Here is a 17392-nt window from a genome sequence, read left to right as displayed (position 1 = left end):
AAACCGGTACTGTGAACTGAAGTACCCGGCTTTTGCAAACTCCAGAAATTTATACCTGGAACGTACCTTGAAGATTCCAGAGGCCCTCCAGCAATACACTACTGAGCAAATCAAGCAAAGGGGCTGGTACTTTCTGGAGAGACAACTGACAGAGGTGAATGCATCTTGGGTCCGGGAATTCTATTGCAACTACTACCTTACTTCCCTAGATGCAGTGAACCTGAGAGGAAAGCTAATTCTGATCACTGAGGAGGCCATAGAGACCATTCTCCAGCTCCCCGCCAAGTCCGATCAGCCAGATGGTTTTGCACAGGCTGAGGAGGACATGGGCCAGATGCAGTTTGACTGGGATGCTGTAAAGGCAAGGATAGCTCTCGACCCTGCTGTTCCTTGGGAGATGGGTCAGAACACCACTATGCCTAGAGGGATCAAGAGAGTGTACTTAAATGATGAGGCTCGGCTTTGGCATCAGATCTTGAGTAACTTTGTGATGCCGAGTACTCACGAGACGGAGATCCCGGCTACCATGATCACCCTCCTTTGGTGTGTGCTGGAGGGTAAGGACATTTATCTGCCTCGTTTTATCCGGCATTATATGGCCAGGGCCCACGTCCGAGGCACCCTCCCCTTTCCTTACCTGGTTACACGGCTAGGCCGTCAGGCTTATGTGCCTTGGGAGGATGCCGATGAGAGACCACCAGCAGCGGACTGCAGGAAGATCATCCCGCACAGCAGGAACTTCCTTGCTTTGGGCTACAGACCACCACCTGTCACTGCTACTGATGAGACAGCCCCTCCGTCTGCTGGACCCTCTTCATCCACAGCTGCCCCAGCTGCCCCTGCTGCCACCAATGCACCTCCACCCGCCTCTAAGCCGGTCTATCGCCTCGTGCACCGTCTATTCCGCCAGCTTGATCAGATGGAGCACCGTAACAGATGCCGGTATGAGAGCGACGGCGCTATTCCCATCTGAAGCTGATGATCAGACAGGGCGCCGACATCCCCTCCGAGCCTGACACCCCTTCAGAGCCATCAGAGGATGAGCACGAGGAGGAGGATGAGCACGAGAAGGAGCCTCATTCCCAGGCGGAGACTCATCAGCAGGCAGCCACAGAGCAGGCTGCCCCGCATCAGGAGGTTATGCACCAGATAGAGGCTGCAAATCCGGAGATCCCGCTCTAGTCTGTCCCACCTCCATAGCAGCCAGACCCTCAGCCCACCACCGCCACGGAGACCCCAGCTACCATCCCTATCATTGATGACACTCCTTCACACCAGGCTTGATTGAGCATCGAGGACGATGTTTCATTTTAAGTGTGGGGAGGTCGCCATCTCTGGCGTTTATTTTGGTGAACTACTACATACTTTTTCTTTTATTTTGGATATTTTTCTATATTTTTCTCTTTTTCTTTTATTGTTATTTTCTGAGTACTTATACATTGCTACTTGTGTATTTTACTCTATTTTCTGCATTTTGCATCTTTAGTTCATACTTCAGCCATTTAATTTATTTTAGTTATTTAGTGTAGTTGGCAATTCTGATTTATTAGTGGATTAATTAGTATAGTTTACCCTTTTTAGCATAAGATAGTATAGTTTAAATAGAAAAATATAGAAAGGAAGTAAACTAGAAACTTTAACAGAATCAAAATAACCCACACCTTGTATATATAGCATTACATGTTAGTTGACAACATTTCATCAAGGAGGAACATTAAAACTTTAAAAGCTACCCTAAATAATTTTTTTTCAAGAGAATAATGGGAATTTTTAACTAAACCTGCATACAATATATGAATGATATATGATGCTTGAGTTAGAGAACACACAGCCTGTGAGTCTTGAGCTTAAATTATATGGTTGCATTCAAACCATAATTTCATTTCTGTGTGTCACATTTCTTTTTATTCTGATGTTCTTTACTTTGCTTTAATCTATATGTCCAATTATAGAATATAGAATAGATGCATACCAAGAGAATGATTGAGGCCATCATTTGATTTTAGCTCACTCACCCCCAAATTAGCCTACCTTTTACATTACCCTTGTTAGCCCCCTTGAGCCTTTCAAAACCCCTTTATTCTATTTAGCCAAATTACTAGCCTTAAGCAGAAAAAGAAAATAAAATCCCAAGTGAATCCTTGCTTAGCTTAAGATAGAAAATTATAAATAGAGTTAAATGCGGGAAACCTTTTGGAAACATGGATAATAGAAACAAAAAAGTAGAAAAGTAAAAAGGAATAAAATAAAATTTGGGAAGTATGCTCATGAGAAAATCTAAATGATTCGATTATCATGTGCATTAAAAAAAATTTAAATATTTTTCAATGAAAACAATGCACATGGAATAAAAATAAAAAGTAAAACATGAGCATGTAACAGTAAGTGGGAAATATGGGAAAATAGGTAAAGAGATTTTATTTTACTAAATATGTATGTTAGGTGAGATCTTAGTCTAATTAAGGATTCGCTTATTAGCTCACTTGACCATATACATAAATCCTTACATTTACCTTGGCCCCATTACAACCTTAATTAAGACCTCATGACTTTTTGGTATGACTATATTCTATAATTGTTGATTGGTTAGATGAAAAACAAAGCTGTAGAAATTAAGAATAAAAAGAAAAATAGAGTGAATAAACCCAATAAACACTGAGTGACTAGAGAGTAAACACAAAATCCAGTGAGGGTTCAATAACTCATCAACATATATCCGTGCTTAAAATTTACTAATTGTTTTGCAAGTTTGGACAATGTTTTCTTTCCCATCTCATTTGCTAAAGTACTTTATTATTTAAGGGTTGGCTATATATATATACACAACTCCTTGAGAATGTGAATTAACTTAGCAACATGTAAGCTTTATATATGAGTGGATGAATTAGAATTGCATGACTCATTAGGTAGATGCATTTAGCATAGGTTGCATTTCATAACATTCCATCACTTTAACCTTAATTATTTACCTTGGATTTAGCATGAGGACATGCTAGTGTTTAAGTGTGGGGAGGTTGATAAACCCATATTTCATGAGTTCTTTTGTGCTTAATTAAAGTGATTTATTCAACTCTTCACCTACTTATTCACATTAATTGCATGGTTTTACTTTCCCTTCCCTATTATGTCATATAATGAAAAACATGTTTTCTAAGCTTTAAAAATTAATTATTTTAATTACCTTTATTTCCATTCGATGCCGTGATTAGTGTGTTGAGTAGTTTCAGATTTTCTAAGGCAGAATGGCTTAAAGGATGAAAAAGGAAACATACTAAAATGGAAGGAGAAAGCAAAACGGAGCTTTAAAGAAACTGGTATCCACGCGATCGCATGGATGACGCGATCGCGTGCCAAGCACGAATCAGCAGCGACGCGGCCGCATGACTGACGCGACCGCGCGCCTTAAGCAGAACGTACATGACGCGGTCGCATGACTGACGCGACCGCGTGGTAAGGAAAAGCTCCAATTGACGCGACCGCGTGACCCACGCGGACGCGTGACAGAGGCCATGCACCACAAATTGCAGAAAATGCTCATAACGAGTTCTGAGGCCCTTTTTGGCCCAAACCCCAAGTCCAGAAGGCATAGACCAGAGGTTATGAAGTGAGGGAATGCATCCATTTAGGGAGCTCGCATATTTTCACCTTTCAATGAATTAGATTTAGTTGAGAGGGAGATCTCCTCCCTCTCGCTTTTAGGATTTAGGATTTCTTCTTATTTTAAGAGTAACTCTGGATCCAGGTTTAATTTTATTTTAATATTACTTCTCTTTATTTATTCCAACATTTGAATTGATTATTGTTATTTATGAATTATTCCATGTTACAGATTTCTATTTGAATTAATGATAATTGAGGTATTTTCAGTTTATGATTGTTCTCTTTGACTTAAATTACCATTGCTTCCCATCTAAGGATATTTTTACTATTATTCCAGCAACTTTACTTTTTCCCCTTTTGGTTCTGGTTAAGAATTTAGTAACTCAAAAGTTATTAAACTCAATACAATTGATAATCGTGATCTTGCTAATTGCGCTGAACTTAAATAATCCCAACCTTTTCTGAGGAAATAATTAGGATTCAAAGGTCAACTTAATTAGTCCCTTGACTTTCCCTTACCCTGGTAAAGGTTGACCAAGTGGAGTTTAGATTCAACTTTCATTATTGTTGAGAGAGATAACTAAGTTGGACCTCTAATTTCTCTACCTTGCTAAAAGTCGCTTTACAGTTATTATTTATTCTTAATTGCCATTTAATTCACTCGTCATTCAGATTACTTGCTTCTCACCTTCTAAACCCCGATTATAACCTTTATAGCCAATAATAAGAACATACTTCCTCGCAGTTCCTTGAGAAGACGACCCGAGGTTTGAATACTCGGTTAACAATTTTTAAAGGGGTTTGTTACTTGTGACACCCAACACGTTTGTACGAAGGGATTTTTGTCAGTTTAGAGACTATATCTACAACACAACTGTTTCTATGAATTTCTATACAGGCAAAAATCACGACGTCAACTTTCCTTCAATTGTTAGAGGTTAACTAAGTGAGAGCAATTTGCAATTACCATCACAATTGACAATGATAATGAGGATAGGAATTCCGATTCTCAACCCTTACTAGGACTTTTTTTAGTTGTTAGTTATTTTCTTGTTATTTACATTCCTTGCTTATTAAACTCAAAACCCAAAAAGATACAATCTCATAACCAATAATAAACATACTTCCCTGCAATTCCTTGAGAGACGACCCGAGGTTTAAATACTTTGGTTAATTTTATTGGGTTTGCTTAAGTGACAAACAATTTAAACATTGATCAAGGTTTAATTGTCAGTTTAGAACTATACTTGTAACGTAATATTTTTGTGAAAATCTTTACCGACATTTTTCCTCCGTCAATATATAAAGATAAAAAAGCAAAGGATGCATTGCACTCACACTAAACCCAAAACTCTTAAATATGATAAAAACATATACCACGGAATGGAAACTTTAAAATGGGGACAAGATTATGATTTTTTTTCCCTAAAACATTAAAATGACAGAAACCTCAGGCACCTTTACCAAGCTTACAAATCTGTTTCAAGCATTACTCTAATAGGTTCATGATACTTATGTAGGACACCCTAAAATGAATTAGTTGCAACAATAAAAACATTGAAAATGAATAGTTAAAAAGCACTGGTAGAACAATTACACTAGGAAAATTTGACAAAGTAAACAGACTTGAATTTCTATTTTGTTTTTTTCTCTTCAATTTCAGGTCCATCAGCTTTCAGTTTCTTATTTTTTTCAGCAGCTTGGGCTGTCGCTAACTCTGTTGCAGACTTCATGGTGGCGACTTTATTGGCAGCCTGTTGTGCAGTCATGGTTTGTTACATAAGCAGAGCTTGTTGAAATTGCATCTGTTGCATTGCCACAGCTTCCTGCATTATCAAAGGAAGAAATGATGAAGCAAGGGAAGATAGATAGATTGAAAATAGTATCTACATAAATACAAACATTTTTATAATAACTATCTAACTTCAGAATTCTGTTTTTAAGTTAATTTCATACTCATTTATCATGTGGTGCCATAAAACTTAGAAATATCCATATCTTCATCTTTGTGTTACTTTATACTTATATCTCATTTTCTATCAGAGCTTTATGCCATATGTAAATACCAGATTATACCTCTAAACTATTCACAAAGATGGATTGAAAAATATAATGAATCCTTGCCCCACCAGATAGCTCGGAAGTGGACATCTCTTCGTTCTTCCCGTCCACCATGGAGAAAAATATTATTTTCAACAAGGAAACAAGATATTGATAAGATTGAAGGAGCTAAGAGATGTGAAGGTTGAAGAAAGGATAAAAAGTCAAACAGTAGAGAAGCATGACAACAATGTCAATATTGAGTGTTTCTGTTTCTGGGTTCCACAATCACCATTTTGCTTCTTCCAACTTAAATGCTGCCACAATTTCTTCTTGGAAGCCTGTGGTGGCTATTCTCAACAACAAGAACAAGATGAGGGTCCCTTTTGAGCTGAAGCAGGGGCAGTCTCGTATCTTTCACGAGCTTCCCTCTGGGCTAAGCATGGAGGTGATTGTACAGAAATTAACAACAACTAATATAAAATCATAGAAATCAAACCAAGTTACATTAATTACAAAAATCACAACAATGCTTTAATAATTAAAATTACAGAAATCACAGAGAGGGAGTTACCGGAAGGGAGAGGCTGATGATGGTGATGAAGCGTAGGGATGGTGCGCGAGCGCGACTTGGGGCGGGACGGTGACGACCGATGACATGAAGAGCGACGGCGACCTTGATTGTGAGACCGGAGACGAGAGAGGGAGAGAGTTTCAGTGCGACACTACGGTGAGAGAGATGAGAGAGACTGAGCTCCAAGAGGAGAGAGAGAAAGAGAGAGAGATATGAAGAGGAGAGAAGAACACGATAAAACTTGAGAAGATGTCTGAAACTCAGTTGAAAGAATATTTTTTTTTCTCAGATATATTTTTCTTTTGTTGTTTAAATTATTTAAAAATATAAAATTAGGATTAGTTGAATTTTAAAATTTGATTGATTTAAAAGGGTATTTTTGTCTAATCGAATAAAGTAAGGATGTTTAAGACTTTTATAAAATTAAATAAAAAATATTTTTTATTTTTATTTAATTAAAAGGATATTTTAGTAAAAGTAGTGATATAATATATATTTTTTTAAAAAAAACTTAGATGCTAATGTGAAAAATAAATTTCACAAAGCTTGTTATTATTTGTTTATATATTAAACGTATCGATACTTATAAATTTATCATACAAAGTAAACACTTAGCAATATTGTTCGTGAATGAAAGAGTGAACATGACAATAGTATTATTTCCGTTTTGTGCTTTTGATTTCATGTCTTTCCTCTCAGCACTTAAACATGTGCAGCAATATAAGTGTGACATAAAAAGCTAATGCGCTAATTCTCCATTTTCTTTATTAACTCGTGTGCTTTAATCAGACTAAAATCTTTCTCTTGAACCATTATGAACCTCAGCTAAAAGAGCATAATGTATAGCGTATTTAACAGGCAAAACACAAGAAGTTAACTCAAACTCAAATTAACACAAGCATAGAATTTCACCTAATTCCCCCACAATACAGATACAAACACTAAGAATCTAATAACATTATGCATATCAATAGGACAACAATCTAGAGTATGATATAAACTATGTAAAATGCATATTTGTTCTTTGCTCCTAAGCTGACATATCACTCTTTCTTATTGATAACAAAGCGCGTAAATCGTATGACTTCATATATAAGCCTCTTCATTAAGACCTTCAAGAACAGTTCATGGGTTTGGCGGGCTGCTCCTATAAAATTAAAACCACGCCTCTGCCATTCATGAGAAATTCCAAAATCATGAAACAAAGCGTTTCAGAACTGGACACTGCTAGAGAAACTCTGTCCAAATGACCAGTTTGGTGGAACCACATCTTGGAAGAGTCTGGTTTCGCCGTCAGTGGTTGTGACCCTGAAGGACAAAGATTGGCCATTCAAATACGCGTTGGATTGCCAATTAGCTCCCCAATTTCTTGACATAGTCATCCATCCAGTTTTTGATCCTTTAATCGACGCAGCTTTGATGGATCCAGCTCCTGCCACATTGCTTATCAACACAAGCTCAAAGTAGTCTCTTCCATTCACAGTGAATCTTACCCCTCCATGCTTCTTCTTGCATGGAACCCTGCAAAACAATAATGAAAGCGCTCATGTGATTTGGTATTGACATATCTGATTTTCCCATAAAAAAAATAAAAATAAAAATTTATTTTCTATCCTGTTTTTTAAGTTATATCTTGATCTTTAAAAATGCCATGTGTATATTAAAAATCAGTCACCAAATCAACCATCATGTATTTATATACACATATTTAGTTTAACTCATTTTTTGATTTTAATGTCAATGGTTGCTTTATCTTAAGATGCTTAACAAGGCTAATTTTTTTTTATATTGGAGGAGTGTGTGAGTTGTGCTTGGTTATGGTGTATACAGGTGTTAGACACAGGTGTGAGACAAGGAGAAATCGGACCGTCCAAGTTCTTTGTTAAAAAATTCGTTGATCACAAATCGGACTTCCGATTAGTTTTTATTTTTTTTTTTTTATTTAAAATGAAATCGGACTTTTCGTTTACACTTTTTATTTTTTTTTTAAAAAAACTGAAAACGGACCTCCGTTAACCATTTTTGTTTTTTTTATTTTTCCTTTAAAAGAAAACAGACTCTCCGTTTTTAGTTTTTTTTTTTTTTTTTCAAAAATCAAAACGGACCGTCTGAGTTTTATTAAAAAATTATTTTTTTGTAGATCTCTTCTAATCGGACCGTCCGAGTTTATTGTAGATCTCCTCTAATCGGACCGTCCGAGTTTCTTGCTCTAAATTCTTCGGTCCGATTTCAGCCTCCTGACACCACATGCAGGAAAAACACCCTTATTCTCCATAATGCTATTACACCCCGTACCTTCCTCCATATTAAAAATAAAAAGTGGCATAACAAAGATAACCTAAGAAGATATAGAAAAGAGTCAAAGACAGAACATGTTCAGACCTTTGGAACAGAACGGGAACTATCCCTCCTCTATAAATGCCAATTTTTTCCCATGCAGGTTGAGCCATGTCAAAATGCTTGAGCGGTGGGTTACACCAGCCTCCATTGTTGTTGGGAAGTGCAAAGTTAGGAGGGCAGAAATTGGTAGCTGTTATGGTGACGGATGTTCCTTTGACACACCATCTAGGATCTGCTCGAAAATCACATATAATTTTGTAGCACTCACCACACGAAGCTCCATCATTGAACAGAGCAGTACTTAATGCTGCAGTTCTAGTACCATACCCTGCTGAATACAGGTTCCCATATCCACAAGCACCTCCTGCACTCACATAAAACACACAATATATTTAATGTGTTTTATACTAACATTTGTAATCATTTACTCTTAATTTTTCATCCTTAAGCAGTGTGGCTTACCCATTGTGCCTGAGGCATCGCTGCCTCCATAAAAAGTTGCATGGCCGCTGGTCCATGCAGAAGGTGAGAAGGCGCAAGTATTAGTAGTAAAACAAAATGAGAGGAAGGTAGCAAAAACAAGCATGGATTTAGCCATTGTCTTGCTCTACTGAATGCTCAAGACACAGTGAGATGTAGTTGAGCTAGAGCAAGAAAAAAGAAATGTGAATGCGGTTACTCAATTTCTCTTTACATTCGTTAGTCCTTTCCAAGCACAGAGGTAATCTTTCTTATAAGGGAACAAAAGTAGACTCGGTAAGGCAACGAAGGCCCATGTGAGCGCTGCAACAAGAGAGCAATCAAATAAATGATTAAAATTATTATTTGTTAATTGTTTGTACTAGATTGATCTGTCCAAATCTGAAGAGTTCTGAGCGTCATGCATTCAATAATTCCCACGTTCTGTTCTCTTACACTTACCCTTCAAGCCCACATGCCTCGCCCCACAGGAGGCGTGAACTTATCAGAAACCCACAACCCCATTTGGTCGTGTCTTCTCTCTGTCTATCTTTCCCAATTTTGCTCCATCGCCTTATTTTTTATTAATTGGCCTGTAGCTATTTCTGGACACAAGAGAGACGCAACAGTCTATGCATTGGAGCCAATTCACCCACGGTCACATTGAAAAATGCTTCCTATTGGGGGTGTCATTTTTAGTTAGCTATAGCAAGAAACTCCCCATTAATACTAGAGAAATAATAATTTAATTATTTTATGTAACTTAACCTTTATAATTTTATATGTATAATATTTAGAATTTAATTTTGATATGCTGATGGTGTAAAATATTTTATATAGTCGTATAATCATATTTATTTTTTTGGATGATCATTCAGGAGGTCAATATAAAAAGTAGTTATTTTTATTAATATATCACTATATAATTGAATGAACATCAAAATTAAAAATATTTATAATTATATATTTATTATATTTAATATTAAATTTTTTATATTAAATTATTAAAAGTGAATATTTTAAAAATAATTTAAACTATGTATTATATATTATTATAGACCTTTATAAAATTAAAATAATATTTTTTACAAAATATTAATGACAATTTATACTATTATTATAACAGTATAAACTATAAAGTACTAAAATATTAAATATTCTCATATTTTACATTAAAATTATTTATATATAAAAAATTTAGTCCTAATATTATATATTTATTCTAACAGACACTAATAAATACAAAAAAAAAAAACAAATTATAACTAATGATTTTCAAACTATAACTCCAAATATTTTTTATATAATATAATATCCAGTAGGCCACCTAGAATTTTGGGAGTACGGAGTCGCGTAATTCATAATTGATTGTTGGACGCCCGTTTGTCTCATTTAATTCAAATGAATATTATAAAGTTATGAAAGTGACATCTACCTGATCTAATCTAACGATGCTATTCAGCGATAAGCCAGATCCGTCAAGCAAACCGACCTGAAAGTTCCTATTTCCTAACGAGTCTGTGGTTATAAAAAAGCAAGCAATTGCTCTTTTCGAGAAAGTCATTATTTTGGTTGCCATGAAAAAAAGGAAAAGAAGAAAGTAGTTATCCACTGGAACGATGTTATTTAATATACTAGTCATTTTAGTTTAAATTTGTATTCAGATTTTTAATTTAATTATTAAAATTTTAATAGTCTTTATTTAGTTCTTAAATCTTATAAATATTTTACATTAATCCTTGAGAATTGAGATCATTTTTAACACACAAATATTAAAAAAACACTGCAATAGACAATCAACTATCATACTAAAATCTGTAAAACAATATAATTTTATTTTTGATGCTCAACTAATCTAAAAACAACGACTTATCATTTATTTTGAGAGAACAAATTTTAATAAACAGTTCTATTAACATTTGTGCATAAAAAATTATTTAAAAGACAAACATTAATTACATTTTTAAAATTTAAAAACAAAATAAAAACAATTTCTTCGCAAGTTGAGAAACTAGATCCAGTATTATCTTGTAATAAAAAAATGTGTACTCGAGCAAAGTATATTTCGCTTCAGACTTATCAAGCTTCCAGAGTCTCGATAAAACCAGTGTCCGCAACCAGGACGACAGAAAACGGGTCTCTTGAGCTTTGTGGATGAGAAACTGAACTAAACCGTCGAGAGAGATTATCACATTATATAGTTCAACAAACCGTAAAAAACCTTCAAATGATTAACATTTTGGATAAAATCACTATGATAATACTAAATAGTTGATTTTTCTCTTTCATAACTAAAGGCATACATCTCCAAACAATACTACTAAAAACCACAGTCGTCATCAAGGATGAAAAGCATAGTAACGATTTCAATTTGTTAAAAGATTTCCAGATATCTTCCACTTAGCAATTGAATAAATCATTCTTTTCAAAATAAAATGGCAATGGAAGTTCTTAGTACGAAAAATATGAGAGAAGATTGAAAATAAAGAGATCCTGACTGCAGCTGGATAAGTTTAACGGGACAATGGATATCAGAATTCATCATCATCTTCCTCCGCAATATGCTTAGCTAATTCTTGTTCTTGCTGTTGTCTCTCTCTCCTCTTTTCAGCACTTTCCTTTTCCTTGTGCGTGTTTGGAGGAAATCGAAGGGCTCGAACAGCTTCATTGTGCATATTAAGACAGAAGGCAATCCGAGAATTAAAAGCCAGTTGAGGCTCATTTGTCGAGTAGATATCCCCAGTTTCTTTAGAAACCATCCACCCATTTGCATGATCCAACGTAGCATCAATCGCCCCATCGCGGATAGCCTTTGAGACAATGCTCTCAGCATCAGCAACGGGATTTGCTGAGTTCAACCTCAATTTCTTAGCAACATCAGCTAGTGAGATGCGGGAATAGGAGATGCTGATGTTGCGTAAACCAGTCCTGATGACATTATGCCGAAGACGAACTATCAAATTATGGGTTCTGTCGGTACTAAAGGTGGTAGCGAACTTGTCTGCAATATTCCTAAACAGCTCCAAGTCACCAATCCGGACAGCCTGAAATTCCACAGCATTAGCCAACACAACCACAAAGATGTACCGCAGCAAATAGTATTACTAAGAACCACGAAAGAATATAGCTATAACTAGATTGGTATGACAAGGGGAACCCCGCAATCAAATGACAACACTGATTATGTGTTCAGCTATTCATGAAATATCCTTCCAATAAAGCATTGTGGAACTGGAACTACATACACACACACACACACAAAGAATACTAACAAATGCATGGAATTCTGTTTGGTAATGATGAAGTGATGATTAGTAATTCAGATATCTGTTTTGCAAGTGAGATTTATCAGTGGGCTATTGCCTTCAGTACAAAATTAAAATACCCAATAACAGGACTTTCTGAAAACAAATATTTAAAGATTAGAGATGATCAATGGCCAGAGTGGTACTGATTACCTCAAAGTATAGAAACAATTAACATCTATCCAACCTTCAGTAAATAATTTTTTTATGAAGCTTCTTCCACGCAATTTTTTTAAATATGGTTTTACCAGAAATGTATGGAATGATTGATGTTGCAATAACAGGTAAATTGAATTAAAGCACGAAATGACTTATGCAAAGAAAAGAAACAATGACAAGGAAAAAGAAAAAGACACCAAATGGTGAAATTGAGTAATAGAAACAGGTCTGTTGGAGACGAAAAATAAAACCAGAACCAAAAATAGGTGAAGACAGACTAAAAGGTGAGCCAGCACATGAATTTCAACTTCCAGTTAATTATGCATGGAAGGAAGGAAGAGAAGAGAGGAGATTAGGAGTTTATATTGAACAAAGAAAAGGAGTTAAGGATATCTCAATTTCCCCAATATTGCAGATCTGTTCTGAGGTCACAGTCTGATATATCTAATCAGTCTGGTCAAGTTCACATAACATGATATCATAACTAGTTGAGAGATAACAATACAGCCAACTTTGCAGGATAAAGTGAACTTACATTTGTAAGTTCAAAGTAAGGCCTCAAAGCTTTCTCCATCCCTCTCTGCATAAACACAGTTCGCTCGGGTATTTCTCCCAACAGTAAACGCACTATCACAGCCCACTTGTTACATTGAATTCGAAAACCACGTGCTGCAACTGGAGCTTTTCGGGCAGCTTGGAGGAGAGACTCTTTTGCATCAGTATACTCCAACTGAATTGTACGAATCTTTCCTAGGTAGAAGAGATAACGGCAGAACTGAAAGGGAAATACCACAAACATGGATAAGTGAAGGAAAATGAACTAGAATACAGACTGACAACAACACCAACAACAAATTGGGACAGCTAAAACACTAAATCTAAGAATCATTAAGGTTCAACACAATGGCCACAAAAGCCATATCTCCCCCCAAACCAAATCACTATTCAACACACAATAAAAAATTACAATACCTGCTGGTTTGAATGTGCTTCAAATCGTGGAGCCTTGGACCTCAGCTTCTCGGCCTGATCGTACAGATTGTAGTGAAGGTAGTTACGAAGTAACAGATTTAGAAGTGTTTCCTGCAGTGCATCACTGCGTTAGTACAAGATTGTGTGCCCTTGTGGCTTATGCATTAAGAATCAGGTAAGCTTGAAACAAACCTGACCCAGCTCATCATGGCGCAGAGTAGCAATACGGTGCAAAGCCAGAAGGTTTCTGAAAACAAGTATTCCAAAATTCGTGTAAAATAAATTAAGCCGTAAACCTCCTCAATAAATACACTACATAGATAAGCATCTAACTCACCCCCGAATTTCAGCAAGATCTCCTGTAAGCTCATAACTGTAAGAATAATAGAAGTACAGTCTTGATGCAATAACATCAACAGTTCTTCTGTTCAGATTCTTCAACAAAACAATGCTTGCAGACGAACAAGCTTTGGCCTAAGGGGGCAAAAAATCAAGGCAACATTAGCATTTAATCAGATGCCAATTAGTAGGGATGGGAGGGAGCAAACCAAAAAAAAAAGGCAATATGGGCACCAACCTCATTGTACCTTTTCTGATCAATCAGAAAAAGTAGTACAAGCAGGTAACAATATATTTCTATCTCCGGCAACAAATGTTTAGCTGGCGTTTGAATTGCAGACGTAGCAGCATCCACTTCCATCTCATGATCCTCATCCTATACAATCAGTGTCAAGACTATAATTAAACCACTGCAACAAATAAGAGCTTAGGAAGAAAATAACCAAACAACACACACACACACAGAGACGGGTGAAAAAAATAGTCCTTATTGACCGACATCCTGTTCCCAGCCTCTTCATTCATTATCAATGTACAAAAGCAACCATGGGAAATTTCCACACTTGCGTAATTAGTCAGGGTGAACACCCATCTTAGACATTTTAATTAAAAGAATGTTTCACTTCGTCAATCACACTCAATAATAGAACAATGTTCCTAAGTCAACAGAAGCATTTTAGTATAATGAGGACCAAAGTAGTATGACCTAATGACCAGAAAGTAAAGTATTGAACTCAAGCTATTTATCTTGCAGATTACTCACTCATTCAATTTCGTAATGACACATAGTTTAAGAAGCGGGGAATAGATTTTCATGCTATTTCATCCACTAGTAGTACAAATTTCCAGGAGCCAAAATTATCCATGCAACTCATAATTTGGCGAAAATACGATTATCCATGCTCATCCACTTAAAAGAAAAATTCAGATGAACACCTAGCAGGAGGAAAAATCTACATCTAAATCCCTTTAAATAGTGAAGTATCCCTAAATCTAAGATATGTAGGTAAGCAAATCTTACCTTGGGAATATAGGCAGATAATTTGGCGTGAGCCTCAGAACCGGTAGTGAGGACATAATCGAGAAAAGACGATATAACGGAAGCTGTCAATTTGCGCCTCAATGCGATTGTAAGGCGAACAGCACGAGCAATTCTGCGAACTTCCTTCGAGTACGAACCGGTCTCAATAAGAGATGCTATCTCCTTCAAATCTGCGAGTTCGAATCGAGTTCCAAAAATCCAAAATCACAAGGATAAAGTAGGAATCATAATTCCAAATATGCGAAATCGCAACAGGAGTAGTGAGAGTAAAAATCTTACGCTGCAAAGTAGATGGAACAGCTGAGGAGACAGAGTTGGAAGGCGTTGAACGATCCTTCATCTCAAGATCTTGAGTCATCTTTTATGGAATCTACTTCTAACTTTGAAATCAAGGCAAGAAACGAGAGATTCTGATCCAAACCCTAACACGGTGCAGGAAAAGGAAGGAACAAGCAACAAGACTAAAGCAGAAGAAGTGTGTCCACATCTGGCACTTGTTTCTTCCAAAGTCTTTCCCAAACGCATCGTTTCGTGCCGCATAAGATGGGCCAAATCCTAGTTTTGGGCCGAAGTAATCGTTTAGTTTTTTGTCAGACTGAAATAATCGTCTGAACCGTCACTCATAAAAGCCCGATTAATATTTGGGCCTGGCTTATGTATCAACGTACCTACAGCCTAAAATATTCTCTCTTTCTTTTTCACCATAAAACAACCTAAATGTGTTGTTTGGTCAGAAAACAACCTAAAATATTAGAACTGTTCGTACCTGGCCTAGAAATAAACTCAGATCTAATAAGGATAAAGGGTTCATCCAAAGAAGTCGGACGTGGTAAGAAATATATAGTTTTACTTAAACAAGTAACTGTCTCTTCTAAATCTCTTCTACTATTTCTATTTTCACTAAAAGATATACTCTAACAAATTCCTAAAATAAAAGGAACAGTTATCCGTCAATAAAGGTGAAATTACTCTAAAATATTGTTATCTACTCTACTATAATTATACTGACACTCCTCAAGTATATTTATATTCTAATCTACTAAAAATCTGCCTAAAACTTTTGCTAACTTAAGTATCGGAATCTTTTAAAAGTATCACCCCCAACCTCCTCATGAGGAATTCGGATAGCGACACCTCAGCACAACAATAAGTCGAACACTGTCTTACAAGAAGTCTGAGACTCGCATTCAATTCCAAATCACCGTTTCAAATAAACCCTAGAATTAGTTTAATTCAAATCGGCCATAAGAGGTTTGCAAGTATAGTATCGATATATTGTGGCAAATTTACCCTTTTGTTGTGATAAGGATGTGAGATGTATGCCCATTAATGATATGGGCGGCTGAAGTTTTCAAGAGAGAGATTTGAGATTATTACGAAAACCAACCTTTAATAAAGGTTGAATTTGTACAGCTATAAATAAGGCTTCATAGCCTTACGTACAAGACACAGCAATAATAAAACAAAAAATACTCTCTTTCTCTTTCTACAATATAAAGTATTTTTTACTTTCTCTCTTCATATGCTACTAATATAATATTAATATATTATCTTTATAGTAGTATAATAGTATTGGTAAATACTGATAATAGTGTTTTTATATTTTATTTTATTACATCTTCCTTACTTATTTTACAACATGTTATCAACACGAGACTCTGATCAAATTTTTAGGAAGACTCAGGTAACAAATTTTTATTATGTCGAAACTCTCTCATCTTGAATTCAATGCTCTTGATATATCTGAAAACAATTATTTATCATGGATATTAGATGCTGAAATCCATCTTGATTCAATGGATCTTGGAGATGCCATTAAGGCTGAAAATAATACATCCCAGAAGGATAAAGCCAAAGCCATGATTTTTCTTCGTCGTCATCTTAACAAAGGATTGAAAAATGAATATGTCACATTAAAAGATCATGCACATCTTTGAAAAGACCTTGAAGAAAGGTATAATCATAAAAAAACTGTGATACTTTCTCAAACCCGATATGAGTGGACGCACTTGCGTCTGCAGGATTTTAAATCCATAAATGAATATAATTCTGCAATGTTTCGAATCACCTCACGAATGAAATTATGTGGGAAAAAGATAACTAATCATGATATGTTGAAGAAAACTTTCTCAATCTTCCATGCCTCGAATGTGCTCCTGCAGTAGCATTATCGAGAAAAAAAGGGTTTAAAAAATATTATGAGTTAATTTCTTACCTTCTTGTTACTGAACGCAATAATGAGTTGCTTTTAAAGAATCATGAAGCGTGCCCAGTTGGCGCCGCCCCATTTCCTGAAGTAAATGCGGCAAATTACCCCAGAAGAGGTAAATGGCAAGGTTTTAGTAACAAGAAAAATTATGGAAGGAAAATGAATTATATTCACAAGAGAGGATCTCACCAGAAGTGGGATAAAAAAAAGAAATTTTGGGCAAAATAAATCAACAGAGGATAAGTGTTTCCATTGTGGTGGAAAGGGTCATTAGTCACGTACCTGCCGTACCCCAAGGCACATTGTCGATCTTTACCAAGTATCTTTGAAAAAGGATAACAAAGGAAAAGAAA

At 35.9% G+C, this 17392-nt stretch overlaps 2 protein-coding genes across 2 annotated transcripts; both read right to left on the bottom strand.

Annotated features, from left to right (window-relative positions):
- Positions 1–7082: 7082 nt before the first annotated feature.
- LOC112766842 (expansin-A11) lies at positions 7083–9389 on the bottom strand. The gene is made up of 3 exons (XM_025812741.3): positions 9017–9389; positions 8597–8918; positions 7083–7735 (listed from the first exon to the last, which is right to left on the bottom strand). The coding sequence occupies exons 1-3, from the start codon at positions 9150–9152 to the stop codon at positions 7426–7428; spliced, it is 768 nt and encodes a 255-aa protein (XP_025668526.1). The 5' UTR covers positions 9153–9389; the 3' UTR covers positions 7083–7425.
- Positions 9390–11271: 1882 nt separating this feature from the next.
- On the bottom strand, positions 11272–15351 carry LOC112764224 (probable 26S proteasome non-ATPase regulatory subunit 3). Its single transcript, XM_025809776.3, has 8 exons — positions 15110–15351; positions 14810–15000; positions 14027–14164; positions 13787–13923; positions 13642–13696; positions 13450–13560; positions 13013–13252; positions 11272–12057 (listed from the first exon to the last, which is right to left on the bottom strand). The coding sequence occupies exons 1-8, from the start codon at positions 15186–15188 to the stop codon at positions 11545–11547; spliced, it is 1464 nt and encodes a 487-aa protein (XP_025665561.1). The 5' UTR covers positions 15189–15351; the 3' UTR covers positions 11272–11544.
- Between the last annotated feature and the right edge of the window lie 2041 nt (positions 15352–17392).

The sequence above is a fragment of the Arachis hypogaea genome, chromosome 17 (genome assembly GCF_003086295.3).
Source record: "Arachis hypogaea cultivar Tifrunner chromosome 17, arahy.Tifrunner.gnm2.J5K5, whole genome shotgun sequence".
In the NCBI taxonomy this organism is placed as follows: domain Eukaryota; kingdom Viridiplantae; phylum Streptophyta; class Magnoliopsida; order Fabales; family Fabaceae; genus Arachis; species Arachis hypogaea.
Note: the sequence above shows the minus strand (reverse complement) of the source record. Positions and strands in the feature narration are given on the sequence as shown.